Raw genomic sequence first — 27,175 nt, 5'->3', positions numbered from 1 at the left:
GCTTGTGGGGAGATAAAAAAAATTAGAAAAGAGAAGACACTGAACACCCCAGAACAAAGAAGAAGAAAAAGAGTTGTAAGGTGTGTAGTCCTGGGTAGACAGAATACAACACTCTTAGAAAAAAACCCCCTGAGATATAGTCAGTTACCTGGATGGGTAACAAGCCTCAAGGAGAAAAAAAAAGAAAAAAGAAAAAAGAAAAGGAGAGTCTCAATGAAACATTTAGCTGCTGTGTTGTTTTGACTTGCGTGTTTGTCTTTGTTGATGTGTTTAAGTGTGCTTTTTGTTTTTGTTTTACAAAAAGAAAAGAAAAGAGGAGGAACCAGATTGGGAACCTTAGTCCATTCATCTGCAAAAGTATTGGACCTTAGTTTTGTTAGGACTCAAACAAAAGGTAGGAACTTATCAAATTCAACAGAAAAAAGGATGAAAATTCAGGGGAATTCCTAGAATGCATTTATCAAACCTTTAGGCAATATACTACATTAGATCCTGAGGTTGAAGAAAATAAGAGAATGGTCAATATGATCTTCATTGGTCATTCTGCAGATGACATTAGGGTAAAAATTACAGAAGACAAAAAGGGGGGCCAGGAAAGGCATCTCTGAACTTGTGGAATGAGAATACAAAGCGTATATTAAGTGGGCTCAAAATCTCAGAGAAGAAGGGAATTCAAAGGGCAAGAAGAAATGTCGTTTTTCTCGCCGAAGCCCTTAGACAGGAAAAGCAGGAGGCCAGGGTAACTGCCGGAAGAATTGTCGAGGAGGGGTCAGTAGTTAGAATCCCACTCCCAGTCAGAGGAAGAGCTCTCCAGTTAGCAAAAGGGAAGGTGGTTAATGTCTACACAGACAGAAAATATGCATTTAGAGTTTTACATGCTCATGGGGCTATTTTGAAAGAAAATACTCACTGATTTTGTCACTTGATACATGCTGGAAAAAAGCACATATGCCATTGTTAATCAGGTTGCTCCAGCCTGTCTCTGTTATGCACAAAACAGGCATTTGAGATTTTAAAGTAAGCATTGCCTCAAGCTCATGTTAAGGAACTTCCCAATCTTGAGAAAACTTTCTTGACTCAAGAAAAGGGAAGTGGCAACAACCCATTTGTCAAAACAATGATGAAGTAGCAAAAAAAGGGAGCGGCATTGCCTTAAAATCCTGGCCGCAACTGCTCTTCTGATCAAGGAAGCTAATAAATTGACTTGTGGGCAGCCAATTACTATATTTATTAGTCATGCAATTTGTGGAGTATTAGAAACAAAGAGCAACTAGTGTGCTTGCCCGGGGGAATTAAAGATCTCATATGGGGGATCTGCACAATCTCCAAGCTGGATGCTCGGATCCAGCAGAAAAGGGAAGAGCAGCTGACAGAAAAGCAAAGCTGTCAGCAACCCGAGATGATCAGAGCCACCCTGACATGACAGCTTATTGGAAATGCAAAGGGGACTGAGCCCCAGATATTCTAAAGCAAAGGAACTCTAGGCAACTGTAGATTTGAAGGGACATAAGCAGGGAGAATGGTATATACTCCCAGATGGAATAATTTATGTACCAGAAAATTTAGCCTGGCCAGTAGTAATAGACTCTCACTCAACAAGTCACATGGACAAGAATGCATTTGCAAAAGCCTTTTAGCATATCATGTACATCAATTGCCTTCACTCACTATGTGCCCATGCAACTGAGAGATGTAATACATGTGCTCAAGTTATTCCAAGACAAGGACCTAGTCTTCCGCCAGGAAGTCAGCTCAAGGGATATTACCCTATGGATTCATTAATTATTGATTTCACACACATGCCCAAGTGTGGGCTGTATAAGGCAATGCTAGTCATAGTGTGTAATTATACTGGATGGCCTGAATGTTTTCCCACCAAGGCAAAGCAGGCATGCGAAGTAGCTAGAATCCTACTTAAAACATTGTGCCCTGATATGGAGCACAATGGGCCTGAGTTTGTGCATCAAGTAATTCAAAGGCTAGCAAAATCCTTAGGGACCCACTGGAGACTTCATTGTTCCCTGCACCCCCCAAAGTGGGGGTCACGCTGAACGTGCGAACTGCAATGTTAAAGAAAAGATAACCAAGGTGTGCCTTGAAACCCACTTTAAATGGGTGGATGCCTTGCCGCTGGCACTTTGCTCTGTGCATGCACTCCATGAAAGGGAATTAGGTTATCTCCTTTGGAAATGATATTTGGAAGACCCCCGGTTATAAGTGCTAACTTGAAAAATCACGTAGGGGACCTAGGTCAAATAGGGACCTCATGGGTGAATCAAATGGTGGGAGAATTAAATAATCAAATACAAGAAATCCAAAAATACTGTGTGTCCCTTAGTCCACCATTTCTGAACACCTCTGCTCATAATATTCAGGTGGGGGACAGAGTATGGGTAAAACACTGGAAAGGAAAGAACTTGAAACCCAGGTGGAAGAGCCCCTATACTGTGGTCATGTGTTCTCCACCTGCAGTAAGAGTGTTGGAATCCAAGTTTTGGATTCAGTGTACTCGAGTTAAGCCAGCTACTGATCAGTATTGGGAGACAGAGCGGGACAAAGCCCGTCCTTTAGTGGTACGCTTGAAGAAGCGCCCCCTATAACTGTGTTACCGGCAATGGGTAAACTACTTACGGGGCAGAAGAGGCCTTACTGGCGTCACCCCTGGAATCTGACTCCTCTACCTATGGCTGAAGATTTGGAGGAGGAAGGCAACATTCTGTTTATTAGATATAAGATGTATTAGAATCTCTGGGCACCTGTCAGAGGATGGAAAGTCGAGCATACATAGCCATAACTGCACTTTGCATTGCTTTAGTGAGTGTGCTTGCCCTTATTGTGAATTGCTGTATTGGATATTCATTCTTCTGGAGTCGCCCACTCCCCAGAAAGGCAGGTGCCAAGTCAAAAATCATTGATTGTGGCAGAGAGCAGTACGAAACCCCTGGAGACACCTATGTTTGAGGAAACCTGGGAGTGGGCTCTCTGTAGTGCTATATTAGTCCTAGGTCTGTGGACATTGTATGTTACAAATAGGGGTTGGTTTTGTGGAACACCTAAGATTGATATTGCCCTTTCCCAAGTCACATATAACCGCAACCTTCTTCCTGATGTAGTGATTTTGTAGATTAAGATAATTGTGATTGGGTAGGTTCTGTGTAAAGGACAATTATGTGGTATTTTGTGGCTTTGCCTGTTATTGGCAAAGGGCCTGCTGAGTGATAACATCCTGAACAGTAGTTCCCAATGTTGTGAGAATGCCCCAGTGATCCCCCTTGCCCTTGAGGGATGATCTGGGGATGTTGAGAACCTATGTCAAATGAATATCAGGAACCTGACATTCCTGTAGGGATATTGGCTGAAGAGCAATGTATATCAGAATTATACCTTAACCCTAGAGAGACACTTATGGATGTAAAACTAACCCACAGTATTTCTCCTTCTGCCCACAACCTCTTCCAACAGAAGGTCACCTTTTCGCTTCCGCCACCTTTCATCATTAGCAGATGGGGAGAGAATTTGACAACTGAAAAATGCCCAAGGCCATTTCAGCCACCCTGATTCCCAATTTGGCTCTCGATTCAATCCGTCACAGGATTATGTTTTCACTTTCCCCCTGGAAACACCAGTACTCATTATCTCTTTGAAGGATCAGTTCTCAGGGATAAGCAAAAGGACCCTAAGCAAGAAGTTCCATTACAACCATTGAGTGGCATGTTCGTGGCAGGAACCTTGGGGGTATGGATTAATGAAAAGAACTTTTCATACCTTTTCTATGAACATAGCTGTGTGTCTAGGAGAAAATGGGGTATTTTTCTTATGTGGGGGGAACACCTCTTCCCCAAGAAGAATGTTGTCAGTGGGGAACAAACTCTACCTGTTCCTCTCATGGGGCATATTCAGAAAAGAGTGCCACTAGTAATCCCACTGTTAGTAATCCTGGGAATAGGGACAGCAGTTGGAACAGGTGCAGGTGGAATGACACACTCCATAATACAGTTTAGGCACTGAGGAATTCCAAGAAAGCCTAAGCCAAATTGCTGGCACCTTGGTTGAGGTCTAAGATCAAATAGACTCCTTGGCAGCAGTGGTTTTTCAAAACCGGCATGCCATAGACCTCTTAACTGCTGAGAAAGGTGGGCTGTGTGTATTCCTGGGAGAAGACTGCTGTTTCTATATGAATAAATCAGGTGTGGTCCAAGAAATAGCCAAAGATTTGCGGGACCGGGCATCCAAGATTGGACAGAGGCTGCAAGGGGCAGATGCATAGTTCTCTTGGTTACCTGGGACTGGTTGGATTAAACAAATGCTATTTCTACTGTTATGTGGGATTGCAAGCCTAGCCTTTCTTCCTTGCGTGATACTCAGAAAACTAGTTATGAGGTCAGTAAAGGAAATAGAGGTTGAAAAAGAATTAGTTTTGATGGAAAGCCTTATTGACCATAGGATTGCCCCATATCCCTATGATAAGGATGAGATTTCAGACACAGGTACATATGTTCAACTTGCACCCTGGAGACTGGAGAGAGTGCCTTCAGAGGATAAGCCCTAAGAGCTATTCCATATGTATTACTTGTCTTTTTCTTTCTCGCTGCTATATATCATTATTTTGCATTAAGTATGTTATGCCAAAGATTATATGCTTGCATTATTGATTTAAAGCTCTGTAGTAGACTAGACTCAATTATAGCTAAAAATAGAGTATAGAAGCGGGGAATAAAATAGGACTTAAAGTGAGATTTGGGCATTAAGAGTGATCCAGTGATGTGCAGTCAGGGGAGGCAGGGAAGGCAGAGCCTCACCACTCTAATCATGAAAATTAAAAACAAATTACTCTGGGAAGCCGCAAAAGTGGCTGGGAGAGGCGCGCGGCTTGGTTTAGCCTCCCTGGACATTGCAGCATCAGCCCCAAGTGCACCGATCTCGCCATTTTTTGCATTGGGCGAGCCCGGTATCCTTGCAAGGGGAATGGGACCATGTGTGCAGGGGAAGGGGACCGCGGCTCACGCTGATCTGAGGCTGGCGCTTCCGAGCCTCCTGCACACGTGGTCCCATTCCCATTGCAAGCATCCTGGGCTCACCCGATGCAAAAAATGCCTAGGTAACATCATCAGTGCTAGAAGGGAGTGGGGAGGGGGAGGAGGAGAAAGGAGAAGTTTCTCTTCTCAGAAATGTCAGAAAGGGACAGGCAGGCTGCCACAGCTCCACTGAGAAGACATTTCTGAGAAGAGAAACTTCTCCTTTCACCCCCCCCCCCTTCTAGCACTGATGATATCATGTTACCTAGGCATTTTTTGCATCGGGCGAGGAATGGGATCACGTGTGCAGGAGGCTCCTCAGTGTCAGCCTCAGATCAGCGCAGCCGCGGTCCCCTTCATGTTGGCTCTAGAAGGAGGGGAATGGGACCACATGTGCAGGGGAAGGGGACTGCGGCTGCACTAATCTGAGGCTGGCGTTGAGGAGCCTCCTGCACATGTGATCCCATTCCTCTTGCAAGGATCCCGGGCTCGCCCGATGCAAAAAATGCCTAGGTAACATGATATCATCAGTGCTAGAAGGGAGTGGGGAGGGAGGAGGAGAAAGGAGAAGTTTCTCTTCTCAGAAATGTCTTCTCAGTGGAGCTGTGGCAGCCTGCCTGTCCCTTTCTGACATTTCTGAGAAGAGAAACTTCTCCAGTCGGGCTGTGCCCGTGTGATCGGAGCAACCACGCGGTTTGATGATGTCACCAGCCTCACCAGCCATAAACCTCACTGCACGTCACTGGAGTGATCATACGGGGTCAGGCTGGATAGCCTCTCGGGGACCCTTTCATGTTGTTATTATAAAGTAAAAGACAGAGTTTGGAGCTCGCAAAAGAACAGGAAGTATGAAGCTTAGCCGCAGAGTTCAGTTAAAGTTCTCACAAAACCTCAAAGTTCAGCTAAAGCCATGTAGCCATTATGAGACTAGAGCTCCATACCTGCAGTCCAGACAAAAGTGGAAGCAAGACAGTATCTGCTTATAAGGCCTCTTTCCTCAAGGTAACCAATCAGAAATGGGTTAAGTATTTCCGTGTTGTGCTACTTTTGACAAAGTATAAGAATGTGTGCTTCTATTAGAAGAGTTGTTTAGAAATTACATGCTAGCCTTTGACTAGCTTTTCTGAACCTGGCTGCCAAATAAACTTCTCCTTGAGACGTCTAAGGCCTGTTATTTTCTGCAACATTACCTGAAATTATCCAGTTTGTTCTATTGTTTACTTCGTTTATGGTGACAAAATAAGGAGATGTCAGATTAACAAGATAACCCTCATCTTCCACAACAAAATAGAGAGGAAGGTTTACTACTGGAAATTTCATCCGCAGCGCCTAAAGACAAATGTACCATAGAGACAGAGATGTTAAAATCATTTTATATAATGTTACCAATGTAGTGCACGGTTTTGAATGAGATAGCATTCAGACAACATAGGGTCTACAAAAACCTACTTAAAGTTGCCTAATTCAAGTCAAGTGTCAGTGGGAGTTTTGTTTTGAGAATATTTTTTTCCATTTGAAAGATAAGAAGTTAGAGAAAGTGATTTAAGAAGAGATACTTTGTGTATTATTTTGCATCTTCTTCTCCCACCCACAGATGTCTTACAGGGGAGGAATGGGCAATTAATTTTCCCAAGGGGCCATTTGAGAAACTGGGATTGTTGTGGAGGACCAAACCAATAACTTCTGGCTTTACTCTGCCCACTCACCCAGAAAGCCATCCTTCAACCCAGGCAGCAGTGGGTGGCTGAGCCCAAGCCCTCACGCAATGACCACTGCCACCAGCACCACCACCTCATTCCTTAGGCCGTTCCAGGTGAGGGGTGAAGTGCTGCACAGGTGCAGAAAAGTCATTTGCGTTCTTGCCGTCCTGTGACTGCCAGCTGACTGAAGGAGCCTACAGTGACTGGGCAAGAGCTGGACTTGACTCATCTCTCCCCCCTCCCCCCCGTGGCATGCTTATTACATTTGATTTTTAATTACTGATTAACCTTACATGAGCCAGACAGGGACAGCCAAAGGGCTGGATGTAGCCTGGGGGCTGTAAAATGCTACGTCTGCTCTAGACGCCAATAGTCAATCCATAATCAGATCTTCAGACAGGACTCCCAGTGATTCCCTTTCTATCCCTTCATCTAAATCATTGATGAAGATGTTGAAGAGTACTGGCCTACAACAGAGCCTTGGGGTACCCCACTGCATACTTACCTCCATGTAGATGCAGTTCTGTTGAGGACCACTACACATTGAGTGGTTAGTCAGTCAGTTGTGAATCCATCTGATGGTGATGCTATCTAACCCCCATTTTTCTATCTTATCAAGTAGTAGGTTGTGGTCTCCTTTACCAAACGTCTTACTGATGTTAAGGTAAACTATATCCTCAGCATTTTGCTGGCCCACTAATTTTGTCAGTTTGTGAAAGAATGCATAAGATTTATCTGGCATAATCTGATCTGATCTGTTTTTAAGAAACCCATGTTGGCTTCTAGTTAGGATTTTGCTTGCCTCTAGGGGGTGTTTGTAGATTCATTGCTTGATAATCTTTTCCAGAATCTTCCCAGGTATTGATGTATGACTGGTAGGTCTGTAATATCCTGGATCAATTTCCTCCCTCCTTTTTTGAAGATAGGAATTACAACAGCTCTTTTGCAGTCATCTAGTGGTTCCCCAGTCTCCAGGATCTTTGAAAGATATGGCTCAGTGGTTTTGCAGTCACATCTGCCAGTTCCTTCAGAACCTTGGGATGTAATCCATCTGGTGATGTGAACTCATCTAGACTGGATATGTGTTCTCTTATCATTTTCTTGCTTATTTTGTCTTCCATTCCTAATCTGTGTTAAGCAGTTCTGCTTTCTCTCTGCTGCTTGTCACCTTCTTACTATTTTCTCCTATTAATGGATCAATTCCTAGACTTTTTTTCATGCTTTGTAAATGTTGAGAGAAACGTTTTGTTATTTTTGACATTTGTCACAACTCTTAGTTCCTTTTGAGCCTTAGATTTCCTGACTTCATCTTTGCAGGTTTTGGTTATTTGTTGATATTTTGCCTTAATTATGTGCTCTTTTTCCACTTTTTATGCTTATCCTTTTTGGCTTTCAGTTTATCAGAGAGTTCTTTGTGCAGCCAAACTGGTTTCTTTTGAGTTCTCTTATTTTTCTTCCTCATTGGTATTGTGCTAGACTGGCCTTTTATAAGCTCACTTTTAAAGTTTCTCAAGCTTCTTGGGTTGTTTTCCATTGAGATTTCTTATCCATGGAGTCCCAGGTTCTCTCTAACTTTATTCAAATAAGCTTTCTTAAAGTCCAAGACTCTGGTTTGGCTCCCCCACCCCTATTCCTTGTGCTTGCATAATGTTGAATCCCAACATGGCATGGTCACTCCCTCCAAGGTTCCTATAATTTCATCTCTGTTAGTGGAATTAAGTCCTGGTTGGGGAGTTGAAGTCCACAATTCAGAAAGGTGCCAAGTTGGGAAACCCCTGCTCTAGTTCCCATCCCTACCTTTAGGAGACAAAGCTGTCTGCTAGATTTGTCAAGTTTGTCATTTCAAGAAAGGTATGTTTGCATATTAAATTTTCTGGGCATTAGAAGAAGAGAATATTTGTAGCTCAGGGTTAAACTGTGGGATTCTTCGCATACTGAGGATGTTACCTAGTTTAGTAATGAAATATCTGCAAAACAACAACCAAGCTCAGAGAGTATTAAGGATGCACACTACCTATGTAGAGGCTTCTTGATCCGTATTGGGTGATAAAAAAATAGTTGAACATTCCATTTTTGGAATTCTTTTCTTAGAGAGGTGTGCCTCTCACACTTTTTTAAAAAAAATACTGCTAATTAAATATGACATAGTTGATTGTATTTGTTTCTGAGTGTTACTGTGTCTTTGTAAATCCAGTCCCTATCTCCCAAAATTATTTCGAGAATGAAGCCCTTTCCAAACACATTAAGTAGGCGGCAGTTAAAGCTTACCTTCTCTTTACAGTCAGAAAAGGCAACAGAAAATGACAGCTTCATATTATCAGTACAACTGCACTCAGCTCGGCTTGATTTGTTAGCACACTGTTTGTACTTTCCAGAGGCCTGTGGAAAAGATATCTATTGATCTAAGACTGAACAGTGATCTGGTTTTTAAGTCAGTGACATTTTTGACTATCATTTGCTCACATGTAGGCTCCTAAATAGTAGAGTGGGAATGGAAAGGGATTTGCAACTTCTTTTCATTCTTAAAAGTGACTTGTAATTTATGAATACACTTGTATATTAACATTGTACATGGAAAAAAAGCATAGAAGCAAAGTATTTTAAGTTTATTTAAGTCTTAAAAATCATGGCATTCAAATGACAAAAATGATTAATATCCAAAACTTACTTTTGATCCTTCAAAATGATCTCTCAATCTAGGTTTACTTGGATCTGCATTATAAATATTATCTGTGAGTGGAACAGCAATTCCCATTACAGATGGTGGTCTATAGTTCACCTATATCAAAAATAACAACAAAAACTGTTGAGGAATACAAAGTGTACTTCAGCATCCTTTTTCTAATCCCAAACTCCTATTTATTAGTATTATTGATTCCTATGAAATTACGCTACCCTGATTCCACTGAAAGTGGTCTTTAAAAATTGTGCTAGGAATTGCAGTCTTCAGTACAATTTACGTAATGCATGTGCAGGAGATTTCCCCATCCCAAAAAAACATTAGCCAGCTAGTTGTTACTCATGTCTGTAATTATGACAAAGTGTTGTAAACTCTAGAGATACATGGATATAGTAATTTCTTCAAAACAAAGTGATGAGGTCAACAAATCCACAAACCTCAAATAAAGAATAGCGAAAGAAAATCCCTACCTACATATAAGGGATAGGTGGCCACGGTGCTACTACTAAACACACAGTTTTTTTTACTTACTAGACTATTGAAAGCAATCTAGTTCATAAAAGGCAAATGGATTACCTTCACAAAATGCATATATAAAATATCCACCCAATCCACACACAAAAGAGGGAATAGGTACACATGTATATATACAAGACAAATAAAGGATACAGAATTTTACACACAGTTTAAGTGCAACACACCCATTTGCTTCCCACCACCCCTAGACTCCAACTCCATTTCACTCATGGGACCCAGGAACTACTCTTCTGGGGTTCCAAGAATCCTGTTGGAGTTCTGAAGCTTAGCTATGAATCTGTGACCTAAAATTGATGGGATCTCCTGGGTTTTTCTATAGTCCTGGAATCTGGAGATGCAAAGGAAATTAGAAGGGCATGGTTGGTACTGATGGATCCAAAAGTCAGGGCTAGGTTTGAGTTGTCCTCTCCAAAGAGGTTGAAAAAGATGGCTTGCAGCACTTTTCATTCGGGCTTCAAAATGTGCAGGAGAAAAAAAAAGTAATACTGGAATAGGCACTTTAAGCTTTCACGTTATGCTGCTATATGCTGGGGCCTAAATCCAAACATTGCACAGTCCTAATGTTTTAGGACAAATAGCTCTGACCAAGAACTTTGCAGTGACTGGATTTCTGCTTTCACTATATAATAGGATTGTATAGTTGGGGCAACAGAGGCAAAGATCAGGGTATGCAACAAAAAAATGTTTTGCAACAAAACACCAGATGGGAGATCTTCAGTTATGAGATTGAAGCTCTGTCTGCTTTTTACATGGATTGGACACAAACATACAAATATGAGCAGAGTTTCAGCAACCCCTTGTGGCTGCCATCTTGACTTTTTTTAATCTCACCTTGGGGACATCACTGCATCAATTGAGAGTTTCCCCTAACTTCTAGCTTCCATATGGAGAGTCAGGAAGACTAGCCAGAACTGGAATGATTGTACACTGAAGATTGTCAAATTCTCTCAACCTTATTTACCTCATAATTGCACTTATAATACAATACAATAGTAGAGTTGGAAGGGACCTTGGAGGTCTTCTAGTCCAACCCCCTGCCTAGGCAGGAAACCCTATACTGTTTCAACTTGATAGGTTGCTAAGCAATGCTATCTCACAAATAAGCAAAGCACACTCAGCTATATCTTACCCATGGCAAATTTGCTTCAGTTTCCTTATACTTTAAAAATAATAATTCATTTCCAAATTAAAGGAATGATTGCAATGTAATTCAGTTGCATACTTTGATCCCAGGTGTCTGATTAGGTCCATCTCTGAAACAGTGGTGGCCAGAGACCATATTGCTACATCTTTGTTTTCTCCTGTCTAGAGCATTTTGAAAATTCTTCAGTATCCTTACCGGCAGAACCTTCAAATATTTACTGATCCCTGAATAATTGTACCCGAAGGTATTCGCCGAAGACAGCCAGTCGGATGAAGACAGTTTATAAGGTAGAACATAGTGTGCTGCTTTAAGGTAGGAGCAGGAAGTCTTCAAGGTTAATACAATACATAGAACATCACATAAGAGACTGCCATATGGCAGAATCACAGCTAAGGTAGTTTTACCCTAGGGATGATAATTAAAAAGCATAATATTAATTTGCCCCAATATAAAATAAATAATTATTATCCCATCATAAGACATTATCTACAAAAGCTCAAACATTAAAATGGTTAAATAGCTAAGCTGTCTTTCATTACAATAGTTCAAGAATTCTAGGTGGGAGAAATATATCTTCAGTGGAGACATTATTTGTACATTGAAATACAGCAAATATAATGTATACATTTTAAGAGAATCTTTCAATTCAGCTAATGAGAAACAATAACACAAAAATTCTCCATTTAAAAAGTATATATTGTTGCTTTCAGAAATCTTGCAGTGTAGTCCTAGAAATACTAGGAATTTAATTGGGCACAAGATAGTACATGTCACAATTTAATGTACGGTAGTTAGACTGGACCAGATGAATTCCTGCCTTCATACAAGAAGAAGAGTTCTGCTGGCAGTTTGCTTGAATGTGAGTAAAACTCTATATTGAATTGCGGATCCTGCTTTATCAACATATGCACTGTAATCTCATGAAACATTATGACATGTTTAAGTACATTTGAGCAAAGTTTCCATTTAAGCTGCCTGGTTTCCACCTGAGAAAATCTGCAGAAAGGAAAACACCTGTTTGCGAGGTGCTGTCTTATATATTTGAGCATTTCTGGTCTGTTTTGATATTATTAATCATAGCATCTTCTGGACCACCTGCAGGGAGGTTTGGGGGCATTGTTTTGTAGTAATTCTGCTCATTACTTCTGAATGGTTTCTATCGGTTGCAGTGGAGAAGGAGAGGTTGTCCCATAACCGCTAATTAAGGCATACATCAACCTCTTGCTTTGTAACTGTTATATGAAACTCCTGGGAGAGTCATCCAATGTGCTGATGGACTATGCTGTGCTATGCTATGCTATTCTATTCTATGGTATGCCATGCCATGCCATGCTATGCTATGCCATGCCATGCTATGCTATGCCATGCCATGCCATGCTATGCTAATACTCTGTATACTCTCAGATCCTGCTGTTCTGATTTGCTGCCCTTTTGGAGACTGTTAAGGTCTGAACAGGAAAGAAGAGGTTCAGATTGAATCAAAGCATGAACGAGTTGCAGTTTATACATCATGGTTCTTCGTTGGTATCAGTGTTATCCCTAAAGAGACAGGCATTTCCTGTCCAGGAACATGATCATGGTTTAAGGGTCCTTCTGTATTTGCAAATAGAGACTGTGACTAAGAGGGATTAAAATTAAATATGAGTGAATAGTCTCTTTGATGTGCTAATGCTCTAATGTTTGGAACTTACTTTGCCAAAAGGCCCTCATACCTTAGTTTTTATGCCTATGGCTCCTAGGATTCTACCCTGTTTTCCAAAAAATAATACCTCCCTGGATAATAAGCCCATCAGATGTCAGCGTTCCAAATATCATGTAGAATTACATGAGCGCATGTGCAAAAATAATCCCTGTTTTTTGGGGGGGGGGGGTCAAAAGAAAATTTCAGGGAAACACGGTAGAAATTACTGAGAAGGTTCCATTGTTGAGCTGGCCATTTTTATCCTTTTGTTGCCTGGGGTTTATATCTTTGGTTTTTCTAACATTAATATGAAATTTTACAATTTATATATCTGTTTTTTACATTGTTATTTTATCTGATTATTTTGCAGAATCAGATATGGAAAATCCCTCCTCCCTCCCTCCCTTCTTCCTTCTTTCTTTTCCCTTCTTCTAGTGGTGGTTTTCAAAAAAATTTAGGACCTATTCTGTAGGTGTGTCTTATTTTGTGGGCGTGGCTTGGTGGTCATGCAACCGGGTGTGAGTGACCAACTTGTAAAATGTTGTGAAACTCATTTAACAACACTCTTGTTTAGCAATCAATATTTTGGGCTCAGTTGTGATCATAAGTTCTCTTTCTTTTTCTTCCTTCTGTTTCCTTTCTTTCTTCTGTCTCTCGCTCCCTCCTTCTTTCTTTCTTTGTTTTCTTCCTTTGTTTTCCTTCCTTCCCTTCTTCCTTTATTTCTTGTGTGTGTCTCTCTCCCTCCTTCCTTCCTTCCTTCCTTCCTTCCTTCCTTCCTTCCTTCCTTCCTTCCTTCCTTCCTTCCTTCCACATGGCAATTGATCCTGGGAAGTCTATTGTGGCTGGAAGCACACAGCTTCCTTCATCTTAGAGTTCACTATCTACCTGTGTGGTGGCAGGAATAAACTTGGGAATTGAAGGGATGACAACCACTGGTTGAGAATACCTGAAGAAGATCATTTGTTTACAACTCTTTGAACTACTCCACGTTTATTCTGACCTGTATATTAGTTCAGACTGGAATCTCTGTGTTATAGTTAATACTCTTTAATATTCATTCCCTATATTATACCTATCCCGAGAAGAGATTTATACCTAAGCAGATCAAAACAAGTTTATTGTGCAATATGTATTGGATAGAAAGGGCTCGCCTAAACATTTGAGATCTAGCTACATAGTAAACTCTATCAAACAATTGAGCAAAACAGTTTGGGTATTACCTGTTCAAAAAATTTACTGTGAACAAATATTTTCAATATATAACTATGATTATCATCCCAGTAATCTTGTGTACTCAGATCCAGTAGAGTAGGCTTTCCAACTATTGCTCTCATCAGATACTGATGAAACACTATGAAAGCTGTGGATTGAAACAACCATGAAAATTATATTTATTTTTACTATTGGTTTTCTGCAGAATAATTTCACGTAAGAAGAGGAACACCTATTATTTTACAGACCATTTACGCAGATTATAATTTCTGAAAAACAAATAAAGTTAAATAAAGATCTTAACTGGAGCTAGTAATTGCACATTGTTCCACATAAAGCCCAATTTAAGGTTTTGCCTCAATATAAAGAATCACACATAAATAAATCATAGTACCACTTTCTGACCCTATGCAGGTATTCAGTCTGCGGAAGGAATGAGACATTGGAATCATGCTAGTTTCTGCCATTCAACTTAACATAAAGTTGGATGAATGAGTTTTCACATTTGCATAAGGGCTGTTGTGTGAGAAAGCCAACACATAATCATACAATATTTGGATAGTTCTGAACATGTTTCCTACCACCCTGTTTGAATTTTCCAATCCACTTGTTTTCCCAAATTTTAGTTTACAAGCCATTTCTTCTCCAGTGACGTCAGTGTCATAATGTATACACTATAACCCTCAAGAAACAAAACGATGCTTTGTAGTAGGAGGAATTACCCTGCCACTCTTGAAACTCCAACCCATAAACATTCTGTTTATAATGATTTAGTACTGAGTCCTCTGGGAATGTGCCTTAGGTGAGAGATAGTTAGGTTGGTGACTATTTTTTAATTGATTGCAATAAGAGAGCAAAACACCTAAAAATTTTTTAAAAAAATACAATGATAAGAAAAATCAAAGATGTACAGTACAAGAATAGAATAGGTGGAACTTCTGGTTGATTTCACAGTGAGAATGGATGGGAAATTAGCAGAGCTCTGATGAGCTCTGCAAAAACCAGCCGGTACCAGCTGTTGGGAGGCCTTCGGGCCATAGCCATCTTGCAGGGATGGTGAAGAAAGGAGAGGTGTTTCATGGATGGCAAGGAAGTAGAAATTCCTCATCAGGACAGAAACAAGCTCTCCCGATCAGTGGCAGGGGTGGCAGTCATTTTCCGATGGTTGTCTTGAAGCTGGGGCAACCGAACAAAGAATCGTGCTGGAGCGGTGTTTGGACAGAGCTGGGTGAGATAACTGCCAATTCTCAAGTAAAGAAAAATTTTGGAAATTTGAAATCGATGTTCTTAAATTAATTCCAGAGCTTGGAATAGTGGCTATTTTGCACTTGGGGAAAAAACAGAAAACGCTGAGACTACAAAATAAAAAGCCCAAGAAGAATTCATGCAATTGGGAAGCGAGGGAAAACCAAAGCATTGAAAAACAACAATAATTTTCAGGAGAAAATAGAATTTTTATGTTTATTTTAAACTCCTTGAATATTTTGATTAACTAGTAACTCATATGGAATAGAAATTCAGAGTGCCATCTATTGGACAAAAAATGTGCTACAAAGTTTAGCAGTTTTGGTGAGCAGAATATGTGCTAAGAACAAAACAGATAAAACAAGAGCTGGAAGATTTTACCTTGGCTATAAAGAAGAAGATAATTTGGACATTGTGAGAAAATTTAAGAAGTGCTTGTGTTTCTCTTTTGTCCTTTTCTTTGCTCTCTTTGAAGAAAACTAATTGTTAACTGGATTTGTTTATTTTTAGAATTGGGTTACTATTAGATATATTAATATAGCATAGCACTCTACTTTTGAAGAGAAGACAATAACTGAAGAAAAGAAGAAAAACAAGGAAATTAAATAGACTTTAAATTTGGACTAACTATGAAGAGAGATATTTGGGGAAGTTTTAAAAGATTGTTATATTGTTCTAAAATGGAGTTTCAGATATATGGAGAAATACTTTTGATGTTAAAAGAAGCAAGTGACTCTTTGATAGGTAATAAAGAAACAGAAAATGTGTTTAAACATACATAAATAAAATAGAGGGAGAATTTGAAGGGGGGGAATGTAAATGAAATACAAGAAGCTAAAAATTTAGAAGAGGAAGAAGTATAAAATAAAAATCAACTAGACAATGCCACAGAACCTATAGAAAGGTAGAAAGAGTAGAGAGGAAAAGGAGAAAGCCCTCCTCAAAAAAAGAAAAGGAAGCAGCTAAAATTTATTTATTTTATTTATTTATTTATTAATTCAATTTATAGGCCGCTCCCTCTCCACAAAGGGACTCGAGGTGGCGTACAATTCAATATACAAACAAATGACAAGGAGGAGGTATATACAAAAACATTTTACAATACATAAATAAATAATCATGAGTTAAAACAACACAATAAAATTAAAACAATTAAAATACCCCAAAAGTCAGAATTAATTTAAAATTTAAAATTGTCCAGGGTGATTAGAGAATGTAGTTATAATTCAAGCCAGGCCGGCTAGTTGGAACAGGTGGGTCTTGAGTTTCGTGTGGAAGGAGCGGAGATCGGTAGTTGTCCTAATGTCGGGGGGGGAGGTCATTCCAGAGGGCTGGGCCCATCACAGAGAAGGCCCTACCCCTCGGCGCCGCCCTCTGGCATTGCTTAGTGGATGGAACCCGGAGGATTCCCTCTCTGTGAGAGCGAATTGGTCGCAGGGATGTATGGGGCAGGATACGATCCCGCAAGTAACTAGGTCCTGTGCCATGGAGCGCTTTGAAGATGGTGATCAACACCTTGAAACGCACCCAGAAGACTACAGGGAGCCAGTGCAGCTCGCGCAGGAGAGGTGTCACATGGGAGTACCTCGTACTCCCCATAACTGCCCGCGCGGCCGCGTTCTGGACCAATTGCAGTCTCCGGGTGCATCTCAAGGGGAGCCCCATGTAGAGAGCATTACAGTAGTCCAGACGGGACGTCACCAGTGCATGAGTGACTGTACGAAGGGCATCCCGGTCCAATAGGGGGCACAATTGGCGCACCAGGCGAACCTGGTGGAACGCCCCCCTTGCCACGGCTGCCACATGGTCATCCATAGAAAGCCGGGCATCTAGGAGGACGCCCAAATTGCGCGCCCGCTCCACGGGGGCCAGTTGCTCGCCCCCAATGGCCAGCGATGGAGTCAGCTGGTTGAACTGGGGGGCCGGTAGCCACAGCCACTCCTAAAAGGCAAAAAGGGACATATTTTGCAGAGACAAATGAAAGTCTTGGTGTGGGAGGTGCAAAAAATAAGACAAAAAGGGATAAAAAGGACACAGAAGAGAAAGCACATAAAAATAAAGACAAGAGAAATAGAACCTCAAGAGAGCGGGATAAAAGGCAGATCAAAAAATCACTTAAAATGGGGTCCTCAAAAGAGCAAGAGATGATGGATAAGGAAAAAATGTTAACAGAAGAGAAGTATAATTATAGGGTAAATATTACTAGAAATATATAAAGAGTTAGATCAGTAGATGGGGATGTTGGCATCCTTCAGTCTGAAAAGACTATGGTATCGTGCTCCTAATGCAGCATCTGGTGTGGCTAAAAAGTCCAATTGGTGAATGGGGATGTGAAAGTAGATAATTTGATAATACTATTAATTTTGAATGTAATTTAAACAATGTGGGGGATTTAAAAATATCAATGATTGGGAAAGGGAAATTGTTGAGATATTTTCTGAGAAGAAGAAATATCTGGAAAAAACTGTAAAAAAGATGAAATATAGGGCATATGGTGATGTTAACTATGTATGAAAATTGAATAAGAAAAGATAAATAAATATGTAAAGAGAATAGTATGATTGAAGTTGGTATAGTAAAACTATGGTGAAAAATGATTAATATGCAAAGATTAGGTGTTTAGTAATGATAAGTAAGCTTAAATGAATTAATGGGAAAAGATAAAAGATTATATAAAAGAGATGAATATTGATGAAAGTGGGAGATTAGAATATACTGAAATTTTGGTTATAAATGAGATGTATAAATCGTGACCCAGTCAACACTCCGCCCATAAAGTATATATGATGGGGAGGGGGGGAATTGCAATAAAACTTTTTAAAAAAGAAATAGAATAGGTGGATCCTCAATAGAAGCAACTGCGAGTGATCTAGGACTCCTTCTAGACAACCATTAAAATATGAGCCAGCGGTGTGGCAGTGTGCCAATGCCTAGGCTGCATCAACAGAGGAATAGACTCAAGATCATGTGAAGTTGTTAGTACTGTTTTATAACGCCTTAGTAAGACCACACTTGATTAGAGGGTAAAACATATGAAGAATGGTTGCAGAAACTGGTTATGTCTAGTCTAGTGAAAAGAAGGACTAGTGGTGGCATGATAGCAGTATTCCAATATTTGAGAAGCTGCCACAAAGAATAACAGAATAGAGTTGGAAAGGACCTTGGAGGTCTTCTAATCCAACCCCCTCTCATTCAGAAAACACTATACCATTTCAGACCAATCTCTTCTTAAAACCTTCCAGTGTTGGAGCATTCACAACTTCAGGAGGCAAGTTGTTCCACTGATTAATTGTTCTGTCAGGAATTTTCTCTTTAGTTCTAGATTGCTTCTCTCCTTGATTAGTCTCCATCCATGCCTTCAGGTGCTTTGGAGACTAGGTTGACTCCCTCTTCTCTGTGGCAGCCCCTTAGATATTGGAACACTGCTATCATGTCATCCCCTACTCATTCTTTTAATTAAACTAGACATATCCAATTCCTGCAACCATTTTTGTATGTTTTAGCCTCCAGTCTCCTATTCTTCTTTACTGCTGTTCCCTGCACTCTTCTAGCATTTCAATAATATATATATATACATATTTATATTGTGGTGACCAAAACTGGATATAATATTCCAAGTGTGGTCTTACAAAGGCATTATAAAGAAATATTAACACTTCATGTGAAATTGATTCCATCCTTCTGCTGATGTAGCCTAGGACTGTGTTGGCTTTTCTGGCAGCTGTAGCACACTGGTGGTTCATATTTAAGTGATTGTCCACTAGGACTCCAAAATTACTCTCATAATTACTACTTTTGAGCCAGGTACCACCTATACTAAACCTGTGCATTTGGTTTTTCTTGCCTAAATGTAGAATCTTACTTTTTTTTTTTTTACAATTGGACTTCATTCTGTTAGATAGGGTCCAATGTTCAATTCTGTCAAGATCCTTCTGTATCTTAAGCCTATCTCCTGGGATGTTGACTGTTCCTGCCAGCTTGATGTCATCTGCAAATTTGATGAGTTCCGTATCTATCCCCTCATCTAAATCATTGATAAAGATGTTGAAGAGTATTGGGCTTAAGACAGAGTCTTGTGGTACCCCATTGCATACTTCCCTCCATGTAGATGCAGTCATGTTGAGGACTACACATTGAGTGCAGTTGGTCAGTCAGTTATGAATCCATCTGATGGTGATGCTATCTAACCCATATTTTTCTACCTTATTAAGTAGTAGGTTGTGGTCTACTTTATCAAATGCCTTACTGAAGTCCAAGTAAACTATAGTATACCCAAAGCATTTTGCTGGTCCATTGATTTTGTCACTTTGTGAAAGTATGCAATAAGATTTGACTGGCATGATCAGATTTTGACAAACTCATGTTGGCTTTTGGTTATGACTTTGTTTGCCTCTAGATCAGTGGGTCTCAATCTTCCTAATGCCGCGACCCTTTAATACAGTTCCTCATGTTGTGGTGACCCTCAACCATAAAATTATTTTATGTTTTCTGTATTTTTTCTAAAATACGTGTTTTCCGATGGTCTTAGGCGACCCCTGTGAAAGAGTCGTTCGACCCCCAAAGGTTAAGAACCACTGCTCTTGGTGTTTGCAGATTCATTGATTATCTTTTCCAGAACTTCCCAAGTATTGATGTAAGGCTGATAGGTCTGTAGTTTGCTGGATCCATTTTTTTTTTGAAAATGGAGCTACATCAGCTCTATTCCAGTCCTCTGGTAGTTCCCCAGTGCTCCAAGATCTTTGAAGATATAGTTCAGTGGTTCTTAGATCAAATCTGACAGCTCCTTCAGGACCTTGGGTTGTAATCCATCTGGTCCTAGTGATTTGAACTCTCTGAGGTGCACAGGTGTTCTTTTACCATTTTTTTGGCCTATTTTAATTTGTATTCCTAATCTGTTTTTTATAGTACAGTTTTTGATAGGTTGAACTGTTTTTTCCTTTTGTGTAAAGACAGATGGAAAAAAATGAATTAAGCAGTTCTCCACGTTGCATATCAACATGTTGCATACCTAGGAGTACTCATCTCAAATGATCTAAGCCCCAGAGTTCACTATAACAGCATTGCCAAAAAGGCATTAAGAGTTGTTAAACTAATTTTGTGGAGCTTTTTCCTCCAGTAATACTGTACTGCTAATTAGGTCATACAAAACCTTTGCCAGACCAATCTTCAAATATAGCTCTTCTGCTTCGAATCCACACTGTGTATCGGACATTAATACAATTGTGCGGGTCCAGAGGTATTTCATGAGAAGAGTACTCCACTCCTCTGGTCACAATAGAATATCTTATGCCACCAGGCTTGAAATTTTGGGCTTAGGCAACCTTTAATTATGTCGCCTATGGTCTGACCTAAGCATAGTACACAAAATTGTCTGCTACTACGTCTTACCTATCAACGACTACTTAAACTTCAACTGCAATAATACACAGGCAAACAATAGATATAAACTCAAGGTAAACCGCTCCAAACTCGATTGCAGAAAATATAATTTCACAATAGAGGGGTCAATGCCTGGAATGCTCTACCTGACTCTGTTGTTACTTCCTTTAACGTTAACCTTAGCTTTAACATTAAACTGTCTACCGTGGACCTCACCCCATTCCTAAGAGGTCTGAAAGGGGCATGGATAAGCCACCAGATGTCTCTGTCCTACTGTCCCCATTTATTTGTACTCATTACATGTGCTCATGTCCATGTTTATACTTATACCTATTACCTCGTACATGTTTGACAAACTAAATAAATAAAATAAATTTCTTGCCATTTTCTCCCATTAATGGACCAATAGTTTCCTCAACTTTTTTCTTGTTTTTTACATTTTAAAAGATTTTTTTTGTTATGTATTTCTTTTGTCACAGACTTATTTCATTTAGCTTTCCTGACTTCATCTTTGCAGCCTCAGGATATTCTGCCTAGTTATGTACCTATCTTTTTTGTGCTCAGTTTATCAGAGAGCTCTTTGTGGAGGCATGCTGGTTTCCTTCGAGAGCAGTTATTTTTCTTCTCCATTGGAATTGTGTTAGACTGGGCTTTTATAATCTCATTTTTCAAAAATTCCCAAGCTTCTTTTCCAAAGCACCAGAAGACAGGACAAGAAGCAATGGATGGAAGCTAATCAAAGTAGATCTAAGCTACAACTAAGGAGAAATTTCCTGACAGTGAGAACAATTAACCAGTGGAACTGCTTGCCTTTAAAAGTTGTGGATCACTAGAGATTTTTAAGAGATTAGACAGCCATTTGTCCAAAATGGTTTAGGGTCTCTTGTTTGAGTAGGGGTATATGGTCTCTTGTTGGATTAGAATACCTCTGAGATCCCTTACAACTCTATTATTTTATACCATATCATAAAAAATAAGAGTCATTAAACGGAAAGGATTGGAAAGATGCATTTTGCTTTACAGAGGTCTATCACAGCTAGGTGATGGTTTAATGTTGTCTATGGAAACTATAATGCCAGCCCATCTCTTTCATTTTTTAAAAAGTACTAGTCTTCATTTAGTGAGTGGTTTTTGTACCAATTGTTCATAATTACAATGATACATATTTTACAAGCAATCTCAAATTTATGTAAAACGAAGGAAAACTGAAGTAAGATCACAAACACAATCACAGCTTTAGTTAAAAACTTTTTTGTTTAACAACCCAATTGCCTGTCTCAATTGTGGTCAATAAATGAGAACTGCCAGTATTGTCTTATTTAAATCTTTTTGATTCTAGTTACCTATGCTAATAATTTTATTATTATAATTTTTCATTAAAATTGATAAGAGCTTGAAAGGCAATTAATGATTAATTAGGCAAGGATAGTATTTTTCCCAGTATAGAGTCAATCACCATCTAAGAAATTTTGCTTCAGAAGGTTGTAGTGGGGGCCAGGGATGACATTTTTCAGCCTTTTCTACAGATTGAGAAGCAGATAAATGAATTATGCATTTCAGAGCTTGATATTTCTATTTTGAACATTTTAAAGATAAAAAAGGCAGAGCTGCCTACCCATGAATAGCAGTGAATATTTGCACTGAGGTTACTAAAAACATACATTTAACTTAAATTAATATTTTCCTGCTGTAAAAACCTATTGTACATATATTTATAACACATTGAGAGTTAAAAAAGAGAGAAAGATACATGCATGATTCCAGTGGTTCTTACCAGTATTAACTGGAGTTACTCTGAATGAAAAATGCAATTTTCCTCCAAGATCCAGGTATTTAATGGCATGGAGTGGTAGATCATCAAACTGTTGTACTACATATCTACATTCGTCAACTACAATTTTCCATTTTCTGCCATTTGTTGTGCCAAAGTCATACAGAAACCACTCATCAGGTGGAAAACTGTGGTTTAGAAGCATTTTTTCAGGCAAAGTGGCCATTCCTAAAGCGTTAAGATCATCCACAACCTCAGTGATAAAGAAACTGCTAGTGCCTGGAATCACCACTGTCTTTTCAACATCAGTTGCCTTAAATACATTAGTACCTGAAAAAAAATTACACACAGAGAGCTGTCATTAAAATGAGTTGACATTAAAATGAATAAGACTAATTTATTCAAAAATAATTTCCTGGCCTATGCCAGCTTCACTTAGTATAAGGAACCTTAGATTTTTATACCTTAATTAACAATAAAAGGCACATTTTCACCATAGTTTTCTAGCCATGTATGACAGCACACTCAGATTAATTCCGCTTGTCATTCTTCTTTAGAATGAGAAAACAAACACAACTATCAGCTTTCTGGGAACTGAGGATGAAAGGGTTCTGTCTCGGGTGATGCAGAAAATGGCAAATATGTGGGGAAGAAAACCAAGATAAAGCCTTCCAAATTGACAATATTCTTTATGCCAAGTGAAGTTCTTAACCACTATGGTGCTTCAGCAGTACTGGAAAGGCAAAGATATATTCTGCAGAAAGTTTAGAATGCACACGTAATAAGGTGTGTTGGATATGTTAACTGACCCAAGTTACTTCTAAAAATAAAAGTGGTAGGACATAAACAAACGAACAAACAAACATTAGCCCAGTTGAATGGATGATTCTCTGCAAAGAAACCAATGAGCTATTGAGGATAGCCCACAACCAACTGAAACACTGTAGCCCAAAGTGACAAAAGCATTCCAAGTGTCAATATTACCTGGATTTTTTAGGCTTCATTATCAGTCTTTTAATAAAGATGATAATTAGCCTTATTAGCATAGCATCTGTGTCTCCTTCTGAAGTGCGGGAAACCATGTTTTCTTTATCTAAAAATGTGTCTGAGAAGGACTATAGCCACTGGAAATAAAGGTTTAATTCAACAAAAAATTTTCAGACTCAGAAATGCAAAAATTTATGAATAAAAGAAAGGCTGATGAAGGAGGCAGACAACGGGGGAGCCAGGAGGAGGTAAATGCTAGCTGATAATCCCTTGGAAGAGAACACAATGTAAAGAAATGGTACAGGGAAAGGGCACACATCTGAGGAGCCAGTTGAGGTGCGTGGTCCAGTTGTGTAACCTATACATCCATCAGGGACAATCAGTAGTCAAAGTGTGCATAGGAATGTGGGGCAATATACAGGTGCCTTTCACAGAAGAAGTGATGGTTGGAGTGGAGCTGTTTTTGACTTGAGACTGCTGGAAGCAGTCTGAATGCAAACAGAACAGAGCCAGTCCTGCTAAATGAACTTTTGGACCCCGTGGAGTGAAGTGATTGAACGTCAAGCGGACTAGAAGATGGTTGCAACAGACAATATAATAGCATGAAAAAGAAGAAATCAAGAGAGAGCTCCTACCTAAAGGAGGGGTTGGGCTTTATGGAGAATAGGGAATTGATCAGGAAGATCTGCCATTTGCTGCTTGTTATTTTTTTCTGGGTTTTGGGAAATTTCAGTCTTGATAGTTCAAAAGTCTCACCATAATAAACACCTTTATAGGATTTAGCTCCCGGATCAGGTTGAGGAAACATTGAATGTATGTTTGAGAAACCATAATTTGGAATTTTACAATGTTTTCAAGAGATTTGCTAAGTTGGAACTTGACCCATGGTATCCAGCTGAAATGGAATACCATTCATTTTGTATAACAAAAAATATGGCTTTTAACATTCTAAGCATAACAATTTTTTCTTGTTCTTATAGGATTTCCAAAGGATTTCAGATACCACAGTAGTACACTTAAGGCATTAACAAGTATAGCTCTTCAGAATTTAGAAAATGCTGATATTTAAGAGAAATACTGAAGGGTACAGAAGCAGGACTCGCCTAAGCAAATTCAGAACCAAAAGTTCTTCATTATCGAACGATTGACATACCTGCAGTAGTAAGTTTAAGCTGATATAATTCAGAAGTAGAATTAGGAGGTAGAATGGTTAAAGTATTTGCTGTACAAGGGCTGTCAGTTACAGATTCAACAGGAAAATCCTCCAGAACATCTACCAAGACAGATGTTACAGTTCCTTCAGGATTTGCACGTGTGAAGATTGTGTTAATTATACCTGATCCTCCTGGCCTTTAAAAAAAAAGTAAATATTATTATCTTGATAGCTTTGTCCAATTGCATTCTATATCTACCACAATTATAGCTTTTTCTCTCAGAAACCTCTAGGCTTGGTCCTGTTTTCTGCTTTGAGGTAGCATGTGTTTCTGCTGTTAACACCTGTCTTCTAAGGCAGGGATGGTTAACCTTTTCTGGACTGAGTGCCCAAAGCACGCACGCAGGCACATGAATGCACGTGCATATGCCTGAACCCCCCAAAATGCAATGTGCGGCACCCCTCACATGCCCCACATGCATGAATGTGTGGGCCACTGCACTTGCCCCACCCCTATTTTTATTGCCCCCATGCATGCCCCGCCCCCACGCATGCATGGCAGACACCCAACAATCAGCTGGCTGCTGGGAGGTACATGCGCATGCGCGGCAGAGCTGAACTGGGACAATGGCTCACGTGTGCACAGAGACAGTACTGTGTGCCAGCTGTGGCACACGTGCCATAGGTTCGCCATCGCAATTCTAAGGTGTTCCCATTCGAGGAAATAACTCATCCTTGATTCTATATATTATAAGAGAAGGTGATCTTGATTTTTAATATTCAGATTAAAAACTCTGGAACAAGCACCATGATAAATAAACTCATTCTCTGTTCATTGCGGTTTAGTGGAGTTCAGCAGGATGTCAAGTTTAAGGGCATCTCCATACTTTTCATTGCTGCTATACTCTCATAGCAGAGGTGGTATTCAGCAGGTTCTGACCAGTTCTGGAGAATCGGTGGGGAAAATTTTGAGTAGTTTTAACTGGTAAATACCACCTCTAACTGGCCCAATCCCCATCTATTCTCTGCCTCCCGAGTTCCAGCTGATCGGGAGGGAATGGGGATTTTGCAGTAACCTTCCCCTGGAGTGAGAGGGGGGAGATTTTATAATAAAATTCCACTGTCACCGCCACTAAGCCATGCCCACCAAACCATACAATGGCCACCAAGCCACACTCACAGAACCGGTAGTAAAAAAAATTGGACCCCACCACTGCCTCATAGGATTTGTGGGCTTGTTTTTCCTCCTAAATTCTACGGTTTATAAGATAAGGGACAAAACTTAAGGAAGGGGAAGATAAGTTTGAAATTATTTGTCACTGACATGTCACAAGGTAACATTTTATCAATAAATTTTAAGAATTAACAGAGGATTGTATGTATCTTATAATTCTGAATCTTGACTATTAGCGGAGGGTAGAACTTTGAAAGGAACTACTGTAGGTCAGTATGAAGCTCTAACATGGTTTGTTTTACAGCTTCTAGCCTCCAAAGAATATCAACGTGTTCTTCCCCAGGAAATTGTCTGAAAGAGTTTTGATTTAAAGTTTCCTCTATAAGATGTTCAGATGATGATCTTATGAAGGATTTACTAAGAGTCATAATACCTTTCCTTTTCAAAGTCATTGTAGCAGATACATTGTGGCCATCAGTATTCTCTTCCATTTTATGGGTAGTTGGCTTGATATTATTCCAGGACTTTTTATTAAGCAGCAGGGTTCTAATATGTGGGTCAAACTCCACATTTTGAATAGATTTGAAAACTCTCCATGAATTTGCTTACTTTAAGTAACATGAATATAAATTGAACTTTTATATTTAATTATAACTCTATAAGTACTGAAACCTCTTACAAAATCTATCCATAACTTTCATTAATCTGCAACATATGGATATGGAGAAACCGACTCAGAGAACATATTATTTCTTTATGGGAGACTCATTATCTTTTGAAATGAGAAGGTTTTCAGCATTAAGCATTAATTAATCTACTTTTATTAGAATACTTTCTGCAGTTGTTAGCAAATCCCCAGTTCCCAATTGTTTTGAACTTTTCCAACATCTATCCAGAGTTTAGTTTTAATCTTTTCAACTCCCACACTAGAAAATTTTGTCACAGAAATAAAAAAAAATACTGTTGGTGCCTAGAACTATTAACAAAAGAAGAAGGGAACAAACCCTAAAATCACAAATCCAGCAAGGCTAAAACCCAAAAGATGTAAGTTGACATTTTTATTAAGCTTTATTATTGTATTTCAGTACATGCATATTTCTGTTAAACAGTTACCAAGGCCCAACAGTAGTGACAATGTAAAATACTAAAATAAAATCTCCAAAACTGGTTTCTGCATTAGATTTATTTTAATATTTTTTTAAACCGCAGATATTTGCACCTAGCATTAAGGGATATGAAGTCTATGACTTTTGTTCTACAATATGAGACTCAAAAGCCCCTCAGGATCACATCTCTGAGATCTAATGATACTTTAGCATTTTAAGTGATACAGTATTTCATTGTCTTCTTTTTAAAATAAGAGATGACAAGTCCCTCCTGGCATCAAGAATAGCTGAAAATGTCAGCCCTGTCCACTCTACACCTCTAGTAGCCTGTAAAAAATTGCTACTGTTATGCCAATTCTCCAGCTACTTATGATTCCCAAACCACAATGGC

At 39.4% G+C, this 27,175-nt stretch overlaps 1 protein-coding gene across 1 annotated transcript in view; it reads right to left on the bottom strand.

The window, feature by feature from the left end:
• The window catches only part of LOC309386119 (cation channel sperm-associated auxiliary subunit beta-like), a 106,670-nt gene that overhangs the window by 8,529 nt on the left and 70,966 nt on the right, over window positions 1-27,175 (bottom strand). The window contains exons 15-21 of the mRNA XM_081941160.1: window positions 24,505-24,701; window positions 22,368-22,694; window positions 13,978-14,117; window positions 11,272-11,481; window positions 9,384-9,494; window positions 8,984-9,094; window positions 6,206-6,344 (exon numbers count right to left, since the gene is read on the bottom strand). Coding sequence (XP_081797286.1) covers window positions 6,206-6,344; window positions 8,984-9,094; window positions 9,384-9,494; window positions 11,272-11,481; window positions 13,978-14,117; window positions 22,368-22,694; window positions 24,505-24,701 — 1,235 coding nt within the window. The remainder of the gene's footprint in view (window positions 1-6,205; window positions 6,345-8,983; window positions 9,095-9,383; window positions 9,495-11,271; window positions 11,482-13,977; window positions 14,118-22,367; window positions 22,695-24,504; window positions 24,702-27,175) is intronic.

This window comes from Natrix helvetica (assembly GCF_964273705.1).
Source record: "Natrix helvetica genome assembly, chromosome: 1".
NCBI classification, from domain to species: domain Eukaryota; kingdom Metazoa; phylum Chordata; class Lepidosauria; order Squamata; family Natricidae; genus Natrix; species Natrix helvetica.
The sequence above is the reverse complement of the archived record's forward strand: the minus strand, read 5'-3'. Positions and strand labels throughout refer to the sequence as shown.